This window comes from Anoplophora glabripennis, unplaced genomic scaffold (genome assembly GCF_000390285.2).
Source record: "Anoplophora glabripennis isolate ALB-LARVAE unplaced genomic scaffold, Agla_2.0 scaffold695, whole genome shotgun sequence".
Classification (NCBI taxonomy): domain Eukaryota; kingdom Metazoa; phylum Arthropoda; class Insecta; order Coleoptera; family Cerambycidae; genus Anoplophora; species Anoplophora glabripennis.
In genome coordinates this window covers 87941-111671 of record NW_019416777.1, presented here as the reverse complement: position 1 = coordinate 111671, position 23731 = coordinate 87941, and the positions used below count along the sequence as shown (strand labels likewise).

At 30.6% G+C, this 23731-nt stretch overlaps 1 protein-coding gene across 2 annotated transcripts in view; it reads left to right on the top strand.

Annotated features, from left to right (window-relative positions):
* LOC108913484 (RNA-binding protein fusilli) overlaps positions 1-23731 on the top strand; it is a 150659-nt gene that overhangs the window by 90427 nt on the left and 36501 nt on the right. For both annotated transcript variants that reach the window (XM_018719038.2, XM_018719037.1), the window contains exons 2-5: positions 429-606; positions 1778-1972; positions 7142-7231; positions 10285-10339. In XM_018719038.2, coding sequence (XP_018574554.1) covers positions 429-606; positions 1778-1972; positions 7142-7231; positions 10285-10339 — 518 coding nt within the window. The remainder of the gene's footprint in view (positions 1-428; positions 607-1777; positions 1973-7141; positions 7232-10284; positions 10340-23731) is intronic.

Here is a 23731-nt window from a genome sequence, read left to right as displayed (position 1 = left end):
TAAATATGACAAACATGTGTATTAAAAAATTTGGCTATGATAACAAATCTAGGAATTCAAAAATAGATACTAGTTTTAATAATCGAACATTTACCTAGATTAACCCACGAGATTGTCATACCTAAATCGGGTGCATTTAATCATATCAACCTCTGGTGTTATAAGAAAGGACATTCCTATTAGATTTAGTATTGACGTCTACTTTTCAAGTAGGGCACTTACATGTAAACGTATGAATCAAATTTCTCTTACTGAGATAGAAGGTTATCAAATAACATCTGAAAATTGACAACACGCGTTCCGGTATATTAGGTATATTTTTATGAATGAACGCTTTACGCTAGGCTACGTAAGACAATCGTCTTTGTGTCTGTAATCTCAAATCTAGATCTGTGATCTCATCTAATGAGATTCTGTCTTTGTTCCAGATCGTGGGGGTCCAGCAGTATCCAATCAGGCCACAAACGGCCGATGTGAACGAGAACATCCTATCGGAACAGTTGACTTCCGAGTCAGTCTTGACCGACGAACTCATCAAGTCAAGCGGAAGGCAGATCGAGGACGCTTTGAACGAGTTTGACGCTTACTGTAATAGTTTACACATAGGTAGGTTGAATTTATGATAAATTTATAAGTAGGAGTGTTCAGATTAAGCTAACTTTATTCATTAAAACTATAATTCTTCATTTTTTCCTGTGGAATTTCTACCAAAGAGAAAAGTGTTAAAATAAATTACAACAACCGGCTCTCCTTGAAATAAAAGGCTCAGTTTCCTAAAGATTTGTGGAATAGTTTCTTTGCAGCAACCAGCAACTTCATATAATCCTGGAAATATGGAACCTTACTACTTTTTATATACAGTTGACCCATTGGATCTTTACGTTCACGTCATCAAGCATATCGTATGAACTGAGATTACAAACGAGTTCAAATCAGTGGTTGTGTTCATGAATTACTGTTCATTTCAGAAATAGTGAGGATTAACATTTGTGTAATGAAAACATATTTTGTGGTTTTTTGCTCATAACAACAGTTTAAAATCCATCAAAACCAAACAAACTTAACTTCAATTTATTGAAACAACCATAGAACTCACAGACTATCCCTCCATGACAACACAGAACGTAAGAAACGAAGCTAGTCAAACATATGTCTAACATTTTAAGCCCACAAACTTGATCAACAATTGAACATTTGTCTTTTATATTGATGTATGTTGATGACGTGAACAAAAATTACCAACGGTTCAGTTGTAGCTCTTCTGGTTCATAACACAGTCTTATGGATATGTTTTTGGAAAAAGTTTTGTCTGTCCCTAAGCTTCTGATTATTCTTCACAATATTTAGAATCTGTAAACTCTTAGTTCTACAAATGTTTTTTGAAAATCCAAAGAAATCAGTTTGCTCCAGGTTCGGATATTGTAACGTCTGAAATTGCATGGTGTGTTTCAATCTTTCTATGATGAACATTTTTCTTGAAAGTGTGCCAATAGAATTCAAGTATGCCTAGACGCATTAATAGATCTGTAGCACGCTGGGGCAGCTCAACACGTTAGTTTTTATTGACTTTTAATCAGTTTCTTACTACCACCTCCTGAATATATTTCAAAAATTATTGCGATAAAATCACGTACTAAATGTTCAATTTTCTACGTCACTTTAATAACTTCCTCTCGTATAATGTACTCGCTACGACGACTGTCCAAGTGAACTATTAATGTTGTTCATTTCATTTTTCTACCATAGTTACTTTTGCACAATTATCTTTCAATTTCAGACCCCCACAATGCTGGTTTCCGGTTGATAACTGACGGACAGCTACCCCTCAGGCAATGTCTCCATCCAGAGGCATGCAGGAAAGATATAGATCTGCCCCTTTACTACAGCAAGTTCCATGACCTTAGGAAAGAAGTAGCCAGGTTTACAGGGAAATCGGACGACCCGCCGCAAAGTGTGGCAGACATGTTAGAATGTATCCTTTCTATTTGAAGTATCTGCTCGATTAATGGATCATCGAAATGTCGAAAGTATAGTACAAAAACATATTGGGTTGTTTAGAACTGACAACACGTGTTTTTGCTCCTGACAGGATTGTCAACTTTGTAATTTCATATTTTCCAGACAAATCAACTAGAAATTCAGAACAGAGACAAAAAATTAAGGACAATTTTTCAATAGTCTTATGAAATAAGCAAACCTATACATGTTTCATAAAAAAATACATAGGCAAAAATTTTTTCTCGTTATTTATAACTTATATATCACAAAATAGGCCATACATACCTACTCTAAAAAATACAAATAAAACAATATAAAATTAAAAAAACCTTCTTTGAGTTAAAATGAGATTAACTAAAAATGTAAATAATAAAGTGTACATAACATAACAATATTAATACAAAAAAATTCTATATGTTATGATGCAAAATTCTTTATTATAAATTTATGTTCGCTTTGTTACGCTAAATGCATGCGCAAGATAGAGAATCTGGTGTCTTTTTCAGAATGCGCCTTCCTGTTTGTGGAAATATCTTGTTTATTTATATTCGAAAAATATACAAGGTTGTAAAATTAAGGACATTTTGGCGAGAAGTCGTGGCAGGACGCAAGAAAATTTATGAAAATTTAGTTCAAATGACCAAATTTGGCGACCCTAGCTTCAGACTCATTCTTTTATTTTGCATACATTTCCCGAAAGTATTTATTTAATAATTAGTTGAGGTTAGTAAGCAGACGGTGATAATTTTCAAAACACACAATTCTGTTAAAAATATAAGTTTTAGGACATTTTATATTACAGCTGAGAAAAATTGCAATAGGTATAACCTCTACAAATAAAAAGTTGAAGCATAGTCATAGAAATTTATTTCATCTACAGCTGTTTCAGTTCAAACTATCTGTTCATGTATACTCTTATGTTTTTTATTTATCTATGGGAGCAATAAGAATTCTCAGCTTTAACTATGAAACAATGCAGTTAGTGACGAATTTTTTAATATTATCTCTTCAAACTTCTGTGAAGTTCATCCAGCGATGTTGTGCTTTTGTGCTATCTTGGAAGTAATTTTCTTGGACGTTTTCAGAATAGTTGTACTCAGTTTTTCTTGACAAAAATCGACAGCTATTAGGTAAAGAATTTTTTTGTTATTATAGAAACAGAAATAAATCTGACGTACCTATGTAATTAAATCCGGTAAATGCATACTGGATGAAGCACAAATGTTATTCATTTTAATAGCTCTAACAAATTATCCTTAAAGTGACATTTACAACAACTGACTGGCAGATTAGTTTAAAACTTTATGATTAGCTGTGTGTGTGTGATGCGTCACAAATATTATTGCCAGTTATGTCAGGTGGTTTGGGATTTTTCAAACAACCCTCGTATCAAAGAACATATTCATAACAATTTAAAAAAAATGCATATTCGACTTTGAAATTAATATACACATAATCTAGTCATTTTAAATCGCAGACAGTTCTAAAAATGTAAAAGGGGATTTTAAAAATATGCACGAGTATATTATCATTTTTTTTATCTAAAGGTTAGTAGTATATTGTAATTTTCTAATTTAACATCTATACAAACTCCTTTGAATCAAATATGAACAAAATACATGGTGTTGCATCACGAGAGGGACATGGCTTAATGGGGGATAGAGGATATCTAGGGTAACTAGGATCGCCTATAGAAATAACTTCTTGGCTATTCTTTATTGAGATACAGGGTGATTTATGATTTTTGGTCAAAACTGCTTTATGTCATAACTTTGGTAGGGAATGGAATAATGGGTTCATATTTGGTAGAGTTAATGCACTCACGATACTTCATGTATGCATGTATGGCAGCAAAAAAAATCCAGGTACGGACTGCAAAAATTGTTAATTTTTTGTACAAGTCTAGAAAACAACACTCTGTATGTATTTTTTTGAAATTCCGATACGATATTCGGAAAGAGCATAAAAAAGTGATCTTAAAGACGCGTTTCTTTTTTTTGTTACACTTTGGTGGTTATTTAAATAAGCTATTGAATATACGAGACTATGGCTTCTAAAACTAAATTACGTAAAGGACACATGATAAAAATGGTTTTGCAACTAAAATTAGCGAAGGCTTGAGGGTAAATAAGCATGCATATTTTAAACCTCATTTTCTTTAAATAATATGTATTCCAGGTCCGGACTGCAAAATTTTAATTTTTTTTTGTAACTAGAAAATATCACCCCGTATGTATTTTTTTGGTATTCCCATACGATTATCGAAAAGAACATAAAAAAGTAATCTCAGTGACATGTCTTTTTTTCTTATTACACTTTGATGATTACTTAAATACGCTATTTAATGTACGGTAACGAGGCTTTTAAAATGAAATTACGAGTAAGTAAGAAACACATGACATGAGTAAGTAAAAGATATATGATAAAAATAGTAGTTTTGTTCTTTTAGTAAATAGGATTTCTAAAAAATAGAAATAAAAAAGCAAATGGGAACAAATATTATTTAATGACAAATAACAATAAAATACAAAGAAAATAATAGGTGTCTAAATGTACTTTACAATGGCAAATTAATTTTATAGCAAATTTTCAAAGTGGCCTGCCTCACATTCGATACATTTTCTTACTCGTTTACCCAAGTTTCCAATCGATGTACGTATCGATGGCAATCGAAATAGACGGATTATAATTTATTTTTTGTCATGTGCTTTTATCATGCGTATTTAAATAATCATCAAAGTGTAACAAGAAAAAGAGACATGTCGCTGAGATTACTTTTTTATGTTCTTTTCGATAATCGTATGGGAATACCAAAAAAATACATACGGAGTGATGTTTTCTAGAGTTACAAAAAAAATTTATAATTTTGCAGTCCGGACCTGGAATACATATTATTTAAAGAAAATGAGGTTTAAAATATGCATGCTCATTTACCCTCAATTAAGCCTTCGCTAATTTTAGTTGCAAAACCATTTTTATCATGTGTCCTTTACGTAATTTAGTTTTAGCAGCCGTAGTCTCGTATATTCAATAGCTTATTTAAATAACCACCAAAGTGTAACAAAAAAAAGAAACGCATCTTTCAGATCACTTTTTTATGCTCTTTCAGAATATCGTATCGCAATTTCAAAAAAATATATACAGAGTGTTGTTTTCTAGACTTGCACAAAAAATTAACAATTTTTGCAGTCCGGACCTGGATTTTTTTGCTGTCATACATGCATACATGAAGTATCGTGAATGCATTAACCCTACCAAATATGAACCCATTATGCCATTCCCTACCAAAGTTATGACATAAAGAAGTTTTGATCACAAATCATAAATCACCCTGTATCTCAATAAAGAATGGCCAAGAAGCAATTTCTATAGGCGATTCTAGTTACCCTAGATGTCCTCTATCTCCCGTTAAGCCATGTCCCTCTCGTGATGCAACACCCTGTATATCTAAACGTGCTCAAGATATGGTTACCCAAAAATGTATTTAGTCTATAAAAAATTTTTTTTAAATCTCCTTGTATATACTCATAATATATCACACTTATTGAAACTGTTGACATCAAGTAATATTTGGCAAAAGAAGAAACAAAATTATAACATTACATAATGGAATAATTATATCCATTTCTAGGGTACTATTAAGAACTTTATTGTATATAAAGGTTACCCTTCGTATTAAAGAGGATTTAGATAAAAATAAGAAAGATTGAAAGAACAAAAGTAATGAAATGCATAGAAAAAGAAAGTTGGTTAATTGAAGTAGAGATAATTATCTAGTTATTTATTGTTATTATATTTTTTTCTTTGTTCTTTTGACATTAACTGTTTTGTGGTAAATATTTTCAATAAGTGTGGAGAATTGAGTAAAAATCATGCAACACACCGTTCTTCACCAACAACGACAGGGTGAAACAGCAACGTTGCAATAAACTTGTGTGATTTTTTCAAAAAATATATGTTACGGTATTTTTTTGCCTAAATAGATTCACCAGAGCCTTATGATATTTCAAAGATGTTACCAATTATTGTAATATGCTAAATGGGTATTTAATTACTAATTTTACATTTAATAGCATGCATTCTGATTGGCTTTCCTACTTATTGCGCTACCATGGCTTGGCTTCCCATTTGGCATCTTAATGCGATATCAAAGTAACAGTCAAACGAGAAAAAGAAGCATCATTAGTACCTAGTGAAGGAAAATTATAGGTATAAAATTCAAAATTTGGAAAATGTTCGTATTAATCGTCTTAATAATATGGTCATCACATCCCTAAAACCCCCTGTATTTGCCCTGAAATTGTAGTTATCGTTACCCCATAAAAAAAAGTAATAAAGGCAGTACATCAAAGGTTTGTAACTACGCTATTCCACAATTCACTCAGTAGAATGCATGCTCCATCTATCGTTTATAACAACAACAACGTATGGAAGTGACTAGATTTCTACTCGCGATATTTCAAATTTCGAATCTCGAAAATAATATTTATGGGCTTATAAGTTTATAGATTAGAAGAGGTGACTGCAAGAATCTTGTGTTTTTGAAATGAATGAACTAGCAAACAAAAATTAATAACAATTCATTATATCACTAGTTTTTCAATTTCAGTACTCTAAACATTTGTTGAAATTTTGTTTTCAGAAAATCATAAACAGGTACCTAGCAGAGAATACCGTTATTAATTTTAATAGGTACCAATGACCTGTCCTCAGAGTCGGTGCATAAAAAAATAAAGTGTACTGGAATTCTACTAACTCTAAACATAAACCTGGAATTTATTTTTTATTATTATTTTGTTGCTAGGTAAGGTACCCAGGTACCTACTTTATCTTATTCTTATTATATTGTTTATACTGGCCAAATTAATACATATATGAATGTTATAAATTTAAATTTTAGTAATAGGATTATAAGGTATAGGTAGTGTACAGGTGCTTTGCTAAATCATATAGGTAATTGTTACTAAATCATATAAATATGTATTACAAACCATATTGTTACGTTGTGAATTCAAGTACCCAGTTAAAGAATTCACCTTGTTTGTAGCCATTAGCCAGCTAAATGACGAACGCCGGTACTGCTTTAACCTTACTTTAATTCGGTAAGTTATTTTCCTTATTAGTTTCCTTAATTTTATATTAGGTTTACAAATAAAGCCAGAAAGCGAAAACGAATTCTACAAAAAAGAAGCGAAAGACATGGTGAACGTTGTACAAAGACTACTTTTAGAAGGTGAGTAAAAAATAAAAAATTTGATTTGTAGGTTATGACTCGACCACCTGATTGATTTTAAAAATTCCACATGTTTGTAAAGCGTTTATTAATGATTATGAACAAGAATATGGTTTTGAACAAAGAAAAAGGTATTTTATCGCCTGTTTTATTTATTGATTTTTGTGATATGTAGATAGATATCTACTGAAAAAACATGCTGAAACTAAAATTTTATGTAAATTAATTGAATAGAGACCAATTGTTGCAGATCATATCCAACTAGATATTTGTACTTAATTAAAATAAACATTTTTGGAAGTTCACAAATTATCATACAATACTATTATTAACAAATATTAGTGAGTAAATATGCATAATGATCTGAAGGTCAATGCAAATAGATCTCGCATTTCGCATAATTTGAAGTAATTCATTCGTTAATTATTATCTCATTTTTATTTCTGTTTATAGACTAATTCTAATAAATACTATATCAAAGTCATTTTAGCAATAGATATGTATATAGTTAATTTAATACTATTACCCTTCATTGGAATTTAAAAAACATAAATATTAGATGTACCTACCTATTGTTGGTTATATGAAGTATATTCCTAAGTATATAGAAAATAATTGTTTAAAAAGTAGAAAATTTATTGCAAACATTGATACCATTGTCTTAGGTTTAATAGATTATACAGAGCCTTCATAAATGTTTACAAGCCACGTGACAGCCAAGCTTAGGAAACCAACATTGCAGGGCTGGTATTGGTAATCTTGACATCGCGAATATTAATGATTCGTTTCCAATGAACAATGACAAACCGTTAAATCTACGCTCGAGATAATGCGGATCTGATTTTATTGTTTCAATATCTTTTAATTTTACTGAAATTTACTTGCCAACGTAAAGGAAATAAAATTACTGTTCCAAACAAAATTACTAGTCACATGGCTTGTAATCATTTATGTAAGCTCTGTGTTTAAACAATAATAAAAATTCTAAATTTTATATGTAAGGGATCAATGTAGGTACCTAATATCCTAAATCTGTTTGATCTTATATGTTGTTTCTCTGATAAAACAATATCTCAAGTCATTTACTTATTAATAGGTCATTTTCATTTAGGCAGAATAAGATTGGAACATTTATTTATTTATCATCAATAAAGTTTTACGTTTGCATTACATTTCAAATACGTGTATATTGTGTTGCAGATAATGGCATGTCTGTTTCTGTTTTTCAGTTAACATTAACGAATACTGAAAATTGAATTACTTCTATATATTCGAACGCATGTTAACTTATGACTTAAAATTATAAAAATCAAACTGTAATTACGCACATGCTTGTAGTTATATCATTACTAGAATAAAAACCGCACAGTAGTTACTACGGATATGTTTATTACTATGTGGTTTTAGTTCATAATTGATAATAAGGTAAATATCGTTGATAGGAACAAATCATTTGGTTTCCTGTTTTGACAGTTATTATTGTTATTTTTTACTCAGGTGTATCAATTTTATAAAATGAAAGAACGCTTTATACCATATGTGTTTTAAAAGTGGTGCACAATCTGACATATTTTGCACTATTGACTGCGTTGCACTAGTGTTATAACTGAACATCCTAGAATAAATGTTTAAAATGTAAGTAGATTAGGTTCCTACTTAGTTACTAATCAAAATAAATAAAAATAATCCTAACATTTACGGTGTATATACGGTAGGGGGTCCAAAAAAAACTAATATTTTTTTTCGTGTCTCTTGTGAAAATATGTTAGTTTATCATGTTTTAAGAGCCCCCTCAAAATATCAGCTCAAATTTTGTAGAGGTCGCTCAAGATTAAATTAAAAATTTCCAAAATCGTCAAAAATTATTTTTTTTTATTTTTCTCACGTTATTTTATCATTTTCTTTATCATTTTCTAAGTTGAAAAAAATCTCGATTCTCAAAATTTCAAATCGATATTTTAATTTCTAAAGGTCACTCATAATTATTTTAACTGTAAAAGTAGTTTACCTAAAATGTTTTCGAGCGACCTCTAAAAATACATATCAACAAATTAATTTTTTTTTGTTGAATTTGATGAACAAAATAATAGAAATAGATTCCTTTTAAATAAATTTTTTAGTTGGCTACATAAATAAATAAGTATTAATATGTAATTATTTTTTCGTATTTTGATTTCATGCGAAGAAATACTTTTACTGCTTCTGATTCCTATACATTACTGCCCTATTTTTTTACAGTACCTACTCCATTAAGCATTATGTTATTTAGGTTAACATAGTATTCCTAGTATCTACCTACGTTAAAGTATTTGCTACTACAATTTAGCTTACTATGCAATAGAATAGGTATTGTGAAAAATAAGACTTACGTATTTATAAATCTATTGAAACACTTTGTTGTTGAACACAGAACTAGAATCAGCAGGTTTATTGAACCCCTATTCAGTGGCGTCACGATTGAATAAAAAATTTAAAAAAAAACTGAAACAACATTGTTTTATACGCTATTTGTGTGCTAAAAACTTATGTGTAAAAAAAATAATTCTCATGGTGAAATCTTTACTTGTTTTTTAAATTTCACCAAATAAAATCACAATGTATAATTTTGCTCCGAGAATTGCTCCTATTTTTTCTTAATAATGTTTTGAATTATTATTTTACTACTTTAAATATATAACTATATATTAACCATATGTTAACTACTAATAAACATTAATAACGCATCTTGTTTAGAAAAATAACTAAATCACTAGACTTTATATTTCGTTTTGTATTATCACAATCTAATGACGGTACTGAAATCCCGAACATAAAAGTTTAAGAAAATTACTATCAATATTTTAATCCTTCCTTTTCCTCATTAAAAATATGCCTGAACAGTGTACGCCAATGTGTGTCAAGCTTGTGTATCGTCATAATTTTGCTATTGCAAATATGGTTCATTTTTATTTCGAATATTATTAAACGTGGGGTTTTATGTGCCGAGATATCCTTAATGTTAATTTATTTTTCAAAGTTGTGTAAAAAATTAATATAGGATTTACTTCTTGCAGGGTATAGATTTGATGCACCGGAAGCTATAAATTTGACGTTAGAGCCAGGAATATGGTGAGTTTTTAGTTGTTAATGATTATAAATGCAAATTTTATTAAGCGTAGTACATATTTAATAATTTAAGCAATTATTACATCGATTTTTTAGTGTTTTAAATTTTACAGATTTTTTTAATTTAAAAGAGCTAATGCCTACAATTTTTGTTTATTTATTTATTTAATAATTTTCATGTTATAACAATAAGACATTATTGTAGAGGAACAGCCACAGAAATTTAAATCTATAAGATTGTGTTAGTGAATTTTTAACATATTTCTTTTAAAAATTCGTTTAGCCTCTTTTTAAATGATGCCTCTGTCGTACTTTGACTGTTTGTAATTTTATTAATAATTGATTATATGCAACAATAATTTGATGGTATCTGCAATAACTTTACAGAAATTTTAAAGTACCATCTGTAGTAAGGTAATATACCGGTATATTTTTTACTGTGTCATTACTTCTGTCGGTTATGACGAAAATTATATGTTGTGTGATATAAAAAACTGATCGACGCAAAGTCAATAACTGTTTGGTTGGAAGTTTTATGATTTTCGTATTTGCCTTAAAAGCTGCAGAAATATTTCCCGGTACATAAATGAACAGAGGTTTTATCTCCACTAATTTCATTTGCTAAAATTTATTTTATTTTTCCAAAGCTGTAGCAGAAAGAAAAAAATCTTTAATCGGTCGAATTGTTTTCAAAATATGAAACTAAAAATACAAAGTAGGAAGTTTTAAATTATAAATTATAAACACAACTTTGCTTATTATAGTAAGTGGATCCATAGTCAGGAAAATAATTTTAGTTTTGTATTGTATTATGAATTCTTTTCAATTGTTTAAGCAAGTAATGTCCTGTTTATTGCATTAAATGCTGTTATTTTTGGATTATAGTACCCTAAAGATAATAATGAAAAGAATCAGAACACAAGACAGTTCGGTCATAGGCATATTTGTTTATTTAATTTATTAAAAATCGTATTAAGGACAAATAAAAAACTATTACTTTTTTGTAAAACTTATTTAAAACGAAGTGTCATTTCAAGTTCTGATAACGAAAACAGATTCATTTTCGAAACATCAACAATTTATTGAAGTGCGCGGTAGATGTAGATATATTTTCATAATTGCTAGGCAAAACTATTTTCATAAAAAATAATCCTTGACTGATTGATCCTTTTGGCGCAAGCGTTATTTAATTAATTATATATTTTTCTCGCAGATGGCAAAATACTCAAATAAATAAAAAAACTTAAATTATGCCACAAATAAATAATTTCCGACAAAAACTGTTACATCTAGAACTAACAAGGATATCAAAAAATATATACTTAATTTTTAAAAATATATTTTAGTTTTTCAGAACAAAATTATCAAGTAAAACGAAATAATAAATAGCCCCACAAAATTGCAATGGGTTCAAATCTGGAGAACGTATATGAATATCATTTATTGTTTGACTAAAAATTATTTTTTTTAGTGTTAATTAAAAATTTCTTTTATTCGTTTTATACTAATATCAATTTATGATAAATTATATATCAAAAAACAAACTGATAATTTTTTGTTTAAAAAAAGAATTCATAATCTGTCATAAATTCAAATTATATTCAGTAGCATATAAATTATAGTATGAAAGAGGTTAGAAATTTCCCATAAGTTGCAGGATGAGAAAGGTTATAATAAACTCTACTATATGTACGCCACTGGATAAACATACTTTTATCAAAAAATGTAGTTTAATTGTCTTATTACGTGGTCAAAACATAAGTAAATATTCGTTCATATCCGAGCTATTGCCAGAATAAATTTGTTTTTATTTTAACTTAAGCACCATGTAACTTATAAATGGCTAATATTAGAAGCGAGTTGCCCCGGACTTCTTTCCATCTGCTATGAATCACCCTGTATATTTACGTTTTGCTTTATGGCACCCCCTAATTGTTATCTAAACATTTTTACAATAATTATAAATCGATAGTATTACCTAAACTAAACTCTGTTTCCCAGAGAGATGCATCGTATTTACTGAGGCAGAGATAAGTGACACAAGTGTTTACTTTTAGCGATTCTGATTTCCAACCAAATTTACTGTTTTCTGTAAAACTTAAAATTATGTACTACTTGACCTTATCAGCATGTGTCTTATCAGCAATCGAACTGAACCAATGGAGTTTGACAAGCCATACCCCACTTTTAACCATAGTTGATAAAGAGACAGGACCGGCTTGGCGAGATGGGCCACCTTGAAATAATCGATGTTGTCTTGTCCAGTGCTTTAACATGATTTATCTAATAAAAAAATTAAGTCCGTCATTGGCAAAACATCCCACTTGGATAATGTAAAAGCTGGAACTGTACGTACTTTTACTGAAAGACAAATTCAAATTGCGTTTATAGGAAATAGTATTTTCAATTATAAACTAGTAAAATGTTTCAAATCTGCTATACAGTAACGTCTTCTCTCTAATTATTTTAAAATATGAAATAGTTAATCACTGCACCCTCCTGTATCGATGCATTTTTTGCTTGAATTAATTAAAAGATGAAAGAGCATTTTTACTATCAAATATTTTCAAATTTCTGTAACATAAATACATCCCCTTTAGAGGGATTTTATACCAACATTTTAAATGAATACACTAATATATTATACTTCATGCTGTGTATTTAAAACATTATAATAAGAACATGAGCAATTACTAGTTTTGGTGACCTTTACAAATGTTGTAAAGCCAGTCCTGTCTATTGTATTACACGTTTACCGTCTTCGGTCGTTTTCTTTAAGTTAGAAAAGGAAAGACATCGAAAGTTTTTTCCCAACATCGATATGTTTGACTCTTACTTAGAAGTGTATGGATGTGGTATGAGAATGCTTTTACGATAATTCTTTAAAAAAATAGGAATTTTAAGAAACATAACAGCTGTGATATTATTTGTGTTTATGTTTTAAACGCTTTGGTTTGTAATATTTTGGAAATATTGATCTCATTAAGGACTCAACTGGTAAGTCAACCACGTGCTGGACTGATGTTTTTTGATTTTAAAGAAATGTTGATAAAGTTTGTTTTTTCCTTATGATTTACTTTCAATATTACTAAACGGGCTCCTTTTATCCTTTTAATCATAACTATTTGTGTTGTTTTCAATCACAGCGGCTTTATATATTCATTTTTTATCAATTGTGACTTTAAAACAGTCAATTATAATTTCTTATAAAACAGATAACGCTTAATAGCATGTTAAGAGATATGAATCGACAAAGGTAGATTAGAAACAGTGTTATTTTTTTTTTAATTTTAACTGGCAGTTATTGTTAAAAAATGCTCTACCGTTATATAATAGAATTGAGTAGCTCCTTAAATTCTCATTTAGTTTATATAATTAAGCTGATTGCAACACATCAATACTGCGAATGTTGATAAACATTTTTTTAGTAGGTATTGCAAAATTCGTAACATTTGTGAAATCAGGAAAGTATAAATATTTAATAAAGTGGGTATATATGATTTTAAGTCTTGTTTAACATCACACTACGATGAGAAGTGAAAAAAAAATCAAATTCGTGATGGCAATTCATCCAGTAGTTCTCAAATGTACAGGGTGTCCCAAAATAGAAGGCCATACCATTAACCACATATTCTTTGGACAAAAATAATGCGACTTTCCTTATGCCATTTTTTATTTTGGCGTCCCTGTTTCAATATACAGGGAGTTAAAGTTACATTTTAAAAAACTATTTTTATTAATAGTCCCATTGTTTTGTAAGATACACACTTGAAATTTTGCACGTACTTTTATCTTATTCCGGCATACTTGTCATGTAATTTTGGTGAAATAAATCGAAGGGCGAATGGAGGTAACTGAGGGATGCAGTACCCTTTATCCCTTCCAATTATTTCTAAGTACGCCTATGCAGCTTTTTCGTAAAATATTAAACGTAGTTACTATTAATTCTTTGATTCAACAAATCGAGAAGTAGTAAGTGGTTATTAAATGCATATCTGCCATATCTGCAAAAATCGAATTAACTACTGTCACCCTATTAGCCATATTGTCTTAAATTCAAAACTTAATAACCACTTACTACTTCTCGATTTGGCGAATCAAAGAATTAATAACTAATGTCTATGTTGACAAGATGGACATTTGTTTTCACAGCTCACTATTTTTTCTTGACATTCATCGGCCGCCGCCATTTGTAACCCATCAATACATGTCGTATTTCTCCAAAACGGAGCATTTGAACAAAAATTTACAAAAGAGATAAAATGATCAGAAGAAAATTCTACATTTGATATTTCAATAAAAAGCTGCATAGGCGTCCTTAGAAATAATTGGAGGGGATAAAGGGTACTGCATCCCTGTTACCTCCATTCGCCTTTTTTTTCACCAAAATTACATGATAAGTATGCTGGAATAAGATAAAAGTACGTCCAAAATTTCAAGTGTGTATCTTACAAAACAATGGGATTATTAACAAAAATAGTTTTTTAAAATGTGTTAACACCCTGTATATTGAAACAGGGACGCCCAAATAAAAAATGGCATAAGGAAAGTCGCATTATTTTTGTCTAAAGAATATGTGGTTAATGGTATGGCCTTCTATTTTGGGACACCCTGTATATTAAATCATACAGAAAATTCATAATTTTTAGAATGAATTAAATTTTGAAGCTACAATGTCCAAAGCGTTACAAATTGTCTTACTCTAGATTAATATAAATTATTATTTTTCGGAGGTTAGGAAGATTATGGATGAGATATCAACCTACGAAGTATATATTGTCATATTTTAAATGACATTGCTACAAAACATTTTTTTAGTAACAATGACATTTAAAATATGACGTATACTTTGCAGGTTATATCTCACCCACACTCAGGTAAATTCAAAACCAGTCTATCTCTGGTGATTTTGCTTATGAATGGAATGGTATTAGTTTTTAACTAGGTATTAAGATGTAATTCGGTATTAGGGTGTAATTCGTAAACTCGAAAAAACGCCCTTAAATATAGAAAATACGGAAAATCTCGCTTTGGATAGGATCAGCATTAGGTATAATTGTAGAAACCGACTGAAAATGACTGCTAAACCATATGTATAGGTATGTGTTTTGATGCGCTGAATTTGAATCCAAATTCAGAAATGCTTCATCAGCCCCAATTTTTTTTAAATAGCTGAAAACCCTTAAATACGGAAAATTCCACTCTTGGGTAAAGGGCGCCGGGGTGTGATATTTGAAATAATTGTAAAACACAATAGAAGTTGCTGCAGAGCCATATCTATATGTATTTTGACGTACTGAAGCCGAAATTACCCTCCAAAATTTTTATATCAAGCAAAGTAACTCTAAAAACTGGGAAGTTCCTTCCGCTTACCCAGGGACCCAGTGTGGATCTGTTGCCTACCGTGGCCCCGTGAAGATACCCTGGTTACAGGCACAGACAATAAAATGGACTTCAAAGAGAATATAGCAGGAATCGAAATTTTGCTCGAAAGTTCGAAGGTTTATCGCTTCATAAAGGGAAACAGGGAATTACTTTGTGTGTTTCTTTCTCAAATTGCTGGCGAATCTCATCAGTAGGAGATCAGCAGTTTTTCCTTAGACACATAAACACAGTAGTGAAATTGAAAAGCAACCGAAAATTAATGAAACTAGGTTTGAAAAATATAATTTTCTATATTTTCTGTATTCAAGAATAATTTTTCATGATTTAAAAAAAAATAAGACTGATGGAGCAATGCTGGCCCGCATTCTGTTTCAGCGCGTCAAAATACATGAGGATAGTTTGTGGAACAGAGCACTTTTATTTTTTTTATAGGATAAGATTTTTAGAATTAATTTTTGCTTTTTTATTCGAAAAGGTGGACTTTTTAAACTCAAACTTTGTTGAAACAATTTTTTGTGGCGTATTCAAATATGTATGTATGTAGTCGTATTAGCTGTGAACCCTACTAGAACGGAGATATTGCACGCAACTGTTGTTTTTCTTAAGGACACCATATTGGATTATTACATTTTTTAATTTAGCGCATTTGTTTATTACAATGATGTATCATGGTTTACTTTTTTATTTTTATCAAAATGCCAAATTATCCGTTTTTACGAAGAGTGCTTTGAAAACAAAATATCCAACCATTACTTTAAATGCAGTTGTGACCTTATCAAAGTTCAGATAATTAACAATGGAATTTTCACATAAAACGAATTATATTCCTCCGATTTGTTAATGAGTAAGTTTGAAGCATACTTACTTACTTACTACTTACTTTTACTCTTTATGTAAAAATTCCATTTTTTATTATCTAAACTTTGATATTGTCAATAAAAACTGTCAAAACTTCGTTTGGAGTAATCTTTGGGTATTTTGTTTTTAAAGCACGCTTTATAAAAATTCATAATTTTATATTTTGACGAAAATAAAAAAATAAAACGTAATCAGAAAAAATCGCTGAATTAGAAATTGCGAAAAACCAATATGACACCCATAAGAAACACATAAGTTGCATGTCGCTTCTCCTGCTACTACTACATATTTGAAGTATCTACAAAAAATGTCCTAACAATTTCCAAATTTAAAAAGCTCACCTAAGTATTTCTATATCCGACTAAAAAACGACTAAGATTTCTATTTTCGACTAAGAATGAAAATCATAATTTTCAGTTTTTGATCTATTCTCCATATTAATTTCTTTTCAACAAGTTATTCGTAATGAAATATCTTAACTTTGGCCTAATGTAACCAACATTGTATCTCTTAACATAATCGAAATCCCATTGGTGCCACCCGAAAAACGGACACCCTGTTTACACTGTTATTCCATTGTTCACAAATAATTTGTTACATAGAAATCAAAGTACATTGTTTTATTATTCATTGTGTTGGAATAAATTGTTTTTCAATAAGCACCACCTTGTATATTACGAAAGTTTAAAAATGCTAGGTTATATTGGACTTATTTAGTGTTGTCGTGAATAATATTTTTGTCCTAAACAGTAGCGCTCTGCTTAATAGTGCATATTGCATAATTTGATTTTTTAATAGGTCATTATTTTAATGATACGGCTTTGCTTACTAAACCACTAATTTTAGTCGTACGATTACAACAGTGACACAACACAATAATTATACATACATACGAATATCAGTAAAATGTGACATTTGTCCAAATATACTTATATTTCTTCAGCAACTGATACATTTCATCTATCATATCAAATTTAATTTCTTAATTAAGCGAAACTAACCGAAATGAGATAAGAGAGAAATTTAATTATGTACAAGCACCGCAGTTTGATAGAACAATCGATTTTAGTAAAAAATGTTTAATGATTTTTTATAACTTTATTTGAAAAATTCATATGACGAAAATAAATCGATTTTGAATGTGTCCAAAAAATAAGGTGAATTACTTATTTAAAATTCGGTTATTATGTTAACATACAATTATTTTAGTACTGTCGTTGATATATATGCAGAGTTTCAGGTCAATATAGTCAATTGCTACAGAGCTACTCGTGTTTTTGTAAACTTTCGAAAGTGAGTTTATCGATTTTCACGATGTCTAATTTTGTTGAGCAAAGAATTTACATTAAATTTTGTTTTCGGAATGAATATTTTTCCGCGGAAACGTTGAGGATGTTACAGAAGACTTTTAGTGATGAGGTTATGTCGCAAAAAAAATATTTACAAGTGGTACAAAGACTTTAAGGAAGGCAGTGAAAGCGTTAAGGACAAACAGCGTTCCGGACGACCATCAACGTCAACTGATGAACAACACGTTAATCAAATTAAAGATCTTATGCTCGAAAACCGTCGATTAACAATAGAAGGTCTTGTTGGCATTTCAAAAGGTTCGGTAAATACCATTTTAAAAGATTTATTGTGCCTTAGACGCGTCAAATCTTGTTTGGTTGCAAAAGCGCCCAACTTTTTGGCAAGACAACGTCTGTGGAACAATGATTTCTGACTACCAAGATGTCATGAAACGTATCATTACTGGAGAGGAGACTTCGATCTACGCTTACGATCCAGAAACAACCGATGAATCGAGTGAATATCGTGGAAAAGGTGAACCAAGACCGAAAAACCCGCGCCAGTCACTCAAAAATCAAGGTCATGAATCTCTTCCAACCGGCCAAACTGTTAACAAGGAATATTATTTGAGTGTTATACGTCGTTTGCGTGCTGTTATTCGCTGCAAAATGCCGAGATTATGGACAGACAACTCTTGGTTTTTGCACACAGCATTTCGCCAAAAAATCAACTCATACTGTTCCGCAACCACCATATTCGCCTGATTTAGCACTGAGGGACTTTTGGTATTCCCTAAACTCAAAAGAGCACTCCGTGGACACCGTTTCAATTCGATCGAGGAAATAAAAGCCAAATCGACGAAAGCATTGAAGGCCTTACAGGAAAAGGACTTTTCAGACTGTTTCGAGAGTTGGCAAAAACGTTGGTATAAGTGCATTGTATCGGGTGGGAATTACTTTGAAGGCGACAAAATTGACTTGGAAGCAGAAACAAAGATTTTTAATTTTTTAAACAAATTCACCTTATTTTTTGTATAACGGGTTATATATTTAGGATAAATCCTATCCATATTAAGTATTTGAAACGTGGTTGTAAAAACAATAACATAAAACAACCAAACGTTCCTGCAAAAGCGCAGAAATTTGTTCGATATAATGACCAAATCAAGAGAAGTTTTATTTATGCCAAAATAATCAGAAAAAATCATACAGGTAAATGTTTAGGCAAGGAGTAGTGAAATCTAAAATTTACTTGGCGACTGACTCATTGATATTTTAATTAGGTCTTTTAACGGTGAACGCTAAAAATTATTTTGTAAAGGAGCATAACAACAAAATATTTCGTAATTATCAGGCATTTTATTATTATATTTGTCACGTTAGGCCAATGTTCGTGGCATCTTCAAGGTTTGTTGAAAAAATGTACTGTTTCTAGCAATACAAAGTACATAATTATAAATTTATCGTTTAACTGTACATTTTAATTAGAAAAAACGAAAAATATTGTAAATAAAAGAATGCAACAAATAATATCAAACTTATAAAGAAACAAGAAAGTGTATGTTATATATATGTAAATATTCAACATTTACATTTTCACACTTTTAAGTAATAATGCAAAATAAAAAACAAGAAATAAGTGATGACACTGAATTCCGAGATTTTTTGAGAATGACGCTCACAGATTTCAAAACTTTAATTGAAAAGGTCTAGGGTTGCCAACGTCAAATTGACCTGAAAAGGTTTTGCTTCAAACTACTGTAGCACGAAGAAAACACAAGAAAGTGAAATATATAAAAGTATATTAATTTTATAACAATGGCAATAAAACAAAATTATTTTCTCAAGTAATAAAATTCACAAATATAAAAAAGTCATATGACAAATTACAATATTCATAAAATAAAACAACAGAAAATCGATTTATTCGATAACATAACAATAATAATAAAAATCAACCAATAAATTTTATTTATTTGGATAATATTATCCTATTTTCTAAATGTATACTTTTACTTATTAGGTATTAAATATTTTTATCCTGGGGCTTTTAAATAATGAAACCAGGAGTCTTCGAATCATAAGCATCATGGGCAGCCCTAAACATAGAAAACCTGAATTTAGGCACTGAAATATTTGTAATGCAATTATAGATAAGCACATGTTTGGTATCATTCTAGTTGTATCAAATCCTCAAACCTTGTTGAATTTAGATAATGTTGAAGAAACTTTTAATATCAATGAAATCTTAGTTATTTATTTGTTTAATATGTCACATTCATACCTAATAAGGTACAAAATTTTGCTGAAATAATTTGGTGGCCACTTACATTATTTAGAGTAATTTTATTGCAACAAATCATGTCGTTGGCAACTTATGTAAACAGTTCTCGTTAGATATCAATTTTGATTTCTATTTATTTTATACGACGTAATACCACACATTTGATAAATCTTCTAATCTTTTATTTTAATTAAGAAAAAAGATACATCCTTCCATTGCCATCAGAAAATTGAGTTTATTTACTTTTTTAATAGAGATAAAACATGTTGCTTTAAAAAAACTAAACATTTATGTTATGGATATTTATGAAAATGATAAAACAGTCTACGTGTTTCTGTAATTGTGTATATTAATTCGAATATTACGTTTAGAAGGAAATGGAAGGTGTTCAACATCTGGTTTATAATGAGAATCGAGCCCGAAAACATTATATTATTCTTATCTGCAGCAGTTTCTGAATTACTTTGCTCTGAATCTTTATATAAACGAGACATCCTGTATATTTACTACGAACAATAATGTACGCCAGATTTTTAACTAGCAAATAATTCTGAAATTATAGAATTTTAGTACTTTTATTGACTTAATTATCATATTGCCATTGTTTTTGTAAATTTTGTGAAATTGTAAAAATACGCGACCTTATTTTTATCAATTTTAATGAATTGCCATTCAAAGTAAATGCCTACAATACTTGAGCTTTGAAATAATGTGGTTAGTCATTTGTTATGTGTGAATATTGAATTCGTTTTACTAAATTGAAATACTTCAACTAGGATTATTGGCACATGTATATCTAATTCTATTCAATTTATACAGAACAAATTAGTTATGATATTATATAGGTATTGTTAGTTATATTTCATTCATCTCATATAGAGTGACAACAATACCTATGCATGGGTAACTTGATTTCTGAATTTGAAAACGGTCTTCAACTTTTTTAAATATTTTGGAAAAATTCAACAATAATGTATATATTTATGGCTTTTTGGTATTTTTTTGATTTCTAAACTGCGTAGAAGTCTTCTAAGTGACACTTTATTATTATTAAATGCATCAGTATAAAATTTGATTTGAGTATAATGAATTGATGGCGATAGATTTCGCTGATTTTAAATGAAAAAAAAAAGTTTATTTTGCGTTATGTTTCAGAAATAAGTTATTTTATTTCCCTAAAAATATACACCTTGTAATAATGTCATTCTTTTATCGGTATAATGTGGGCGATTTTAATGATTTTATTGTTTTTCCTATTGTGAGACAACAGTTATAGGTATTCATATAATCTCCCACATGCCAATTAAATCAGAGACAATTAAATTATTTTAATATGTAAAGTTTTATAATCATTACAGTTTGTTAATTTTTAATATTTAGATATGCTTAACAAGTTTCTTATCCACTAGCACAATTTTTTTGTAAAACCAAACGTAAAATTTAGCATTTTAAAATATTATCTGAAAGAATTTGTTTGTGGAATTTCTTAAATAGTGTTTAACATGAAATGATTCACTTGATCGAAGGACAAGGTCAGTGACTTATTGATCTAATTATTACCATTTCCTGATGTGTTCAGTGCATCTCATTTTCGATGTCATGCTAGGGCATCTCGGATATTAAAAATACAAAGTTGTGGTTTTCGATATTTGTTCTAGTTTTTGAGCTTCAACCAAAAAATACAAAAATTAGGTACTATAACTCTTTCTTTTTCTCCAAATTAAAAATAAGAAATGATGAAGTTGGTCATAAAAACAAATACACTACTAAAAAGAATCGGTTGCTATTGTTGTATTATAATTGACTATTAGTCCAGGCAAGTTAGACCAAAATCACCCAGAATACGGAAATTTTTTTCTGATGAACCGATCGAGTTTCGGTTTACGGCATTGTTTTCGGAAAAATATCAGGATAAAAGTCTATCCATTACACTTTGGAGCTGGATCGAAACTGCATTGCAGGTGCATAAACTGCATCTTGGAGTGCATCAATTTTTCCCATTTTTAAAAATAGTAATGGTAAAAATTGACTAAAAGTTGTAGAAATTTGTGTGCACGGGTTTTCGGAGTTGAAGATTCCGAATCTGACCCTGAAAAATATGCCCGACGGCCCTGGGCCTCCCCAGGGGGGCAAGCGGGGGGCCTTCTGTAAAACATCGAATAGCCGAGTAATTGCCTTCTAAATTTATACTCGGGGGTTTTCGGGGTCGGGGATACCGAATCTGACACTGGAAAATATCCATTAATCTTAGCTTGTCTATCACTGATAAAAATTGTCGTAGAATTGGAGAAATCCTGGACAATCCGTTCCCAAGAGACACATTTCATTAAATCAAAGAAATATTCCTTAAAACCGAAGAATATTTCATGGATCATGCATTTTCAAAAGAATCTCTTGGTCCCGTGCGACTGCGGATAATGCATAACAATTAGGCGACAAAATCCGATTATCGACAATGCAGATCTTGTGGGTGCAAGAAGCATGGAATTACATGCACAATTGCATGTACAAATTGTTTTGGAACCAACTGTTCCAATCCTGAAATAGTCGAAAATGTAATAGATGATAGTGATGGAGACAGTGATGACAGTACTTATGATGAAAATTGTGATTGATAGTGAAAAAGAAAATTGGTTCTTAGAATAAAGGGGATTCTTTTCGACTCATTAATTTCCTGTTAGTTTTTCTTACCCTTCTTGTCTAATCTTTGTAAATTTACGTGTGTTACAATGTAAAAATGAGCCTACAAGATCATGGTTGGTAAGCAGGTGGAGCAGTTTTATTGCAAAAATCTAATGTGCCCTTCGATGTTTTCCAGAAAGCCCATCCCACGAGCATCGGGCATACTTTTCAGTGTCAGAAACGAAATCCCCGACCCCAAAAATTACAATTTTTATCAGTGATAGACAAGCTAAGATTAATGGATATTTTCCAGTGTCAGATTCGGAATCCCCGACCCCGAAAACCCCCGAGTATAAATTTAGAAGGCAATTATTCAGCTATTCGATGTTTTACAGAAGCCCCCCTTTCCCCCCTGGGGGGCGCCAGGGGCGTCGGGCATACTTTTCATTGTCAGAACCGAAATCCCCAACCCCAAAAACCCCCGAGTGGAAGGCAATTAGGTATTCTGCTATTCGATGTTTTACAGAAGCCCTCCCTTGCCCCCCTGGGGGGCCCTCGGGGGGTCGGGCATACTTTTCAGTGTCAGAATCGAAATCTCCGACCCCAAAAACCCCCGAATGGAAATTTAGAAGGCAATTACTCCGCTATTCGATGTTTTAAAGAAGCCCCCACCCTTGCCCCCCTGGGGGGGGCCAGGGCCGTCGGTCATATTTTTCAGGGTCAGATTCGGAATCTCCGACCCCGAAAACCCGTGCACACAAATTACTACAACTTTTAGTTAATTTTTACCATTTTCAGAAAATTCGGAAAAATTGATACACTCCAAGATGCAGTTTATGCACCCGCAATGCAGTTTCGATCCAGCCCCAAAGTGTAATAGATAGCCTTTTTTCCTGATATTTCTCCGAAGACAATGCCGAAAACCGCAACTCGATCGGTTCATCAGAAAAAAATTTC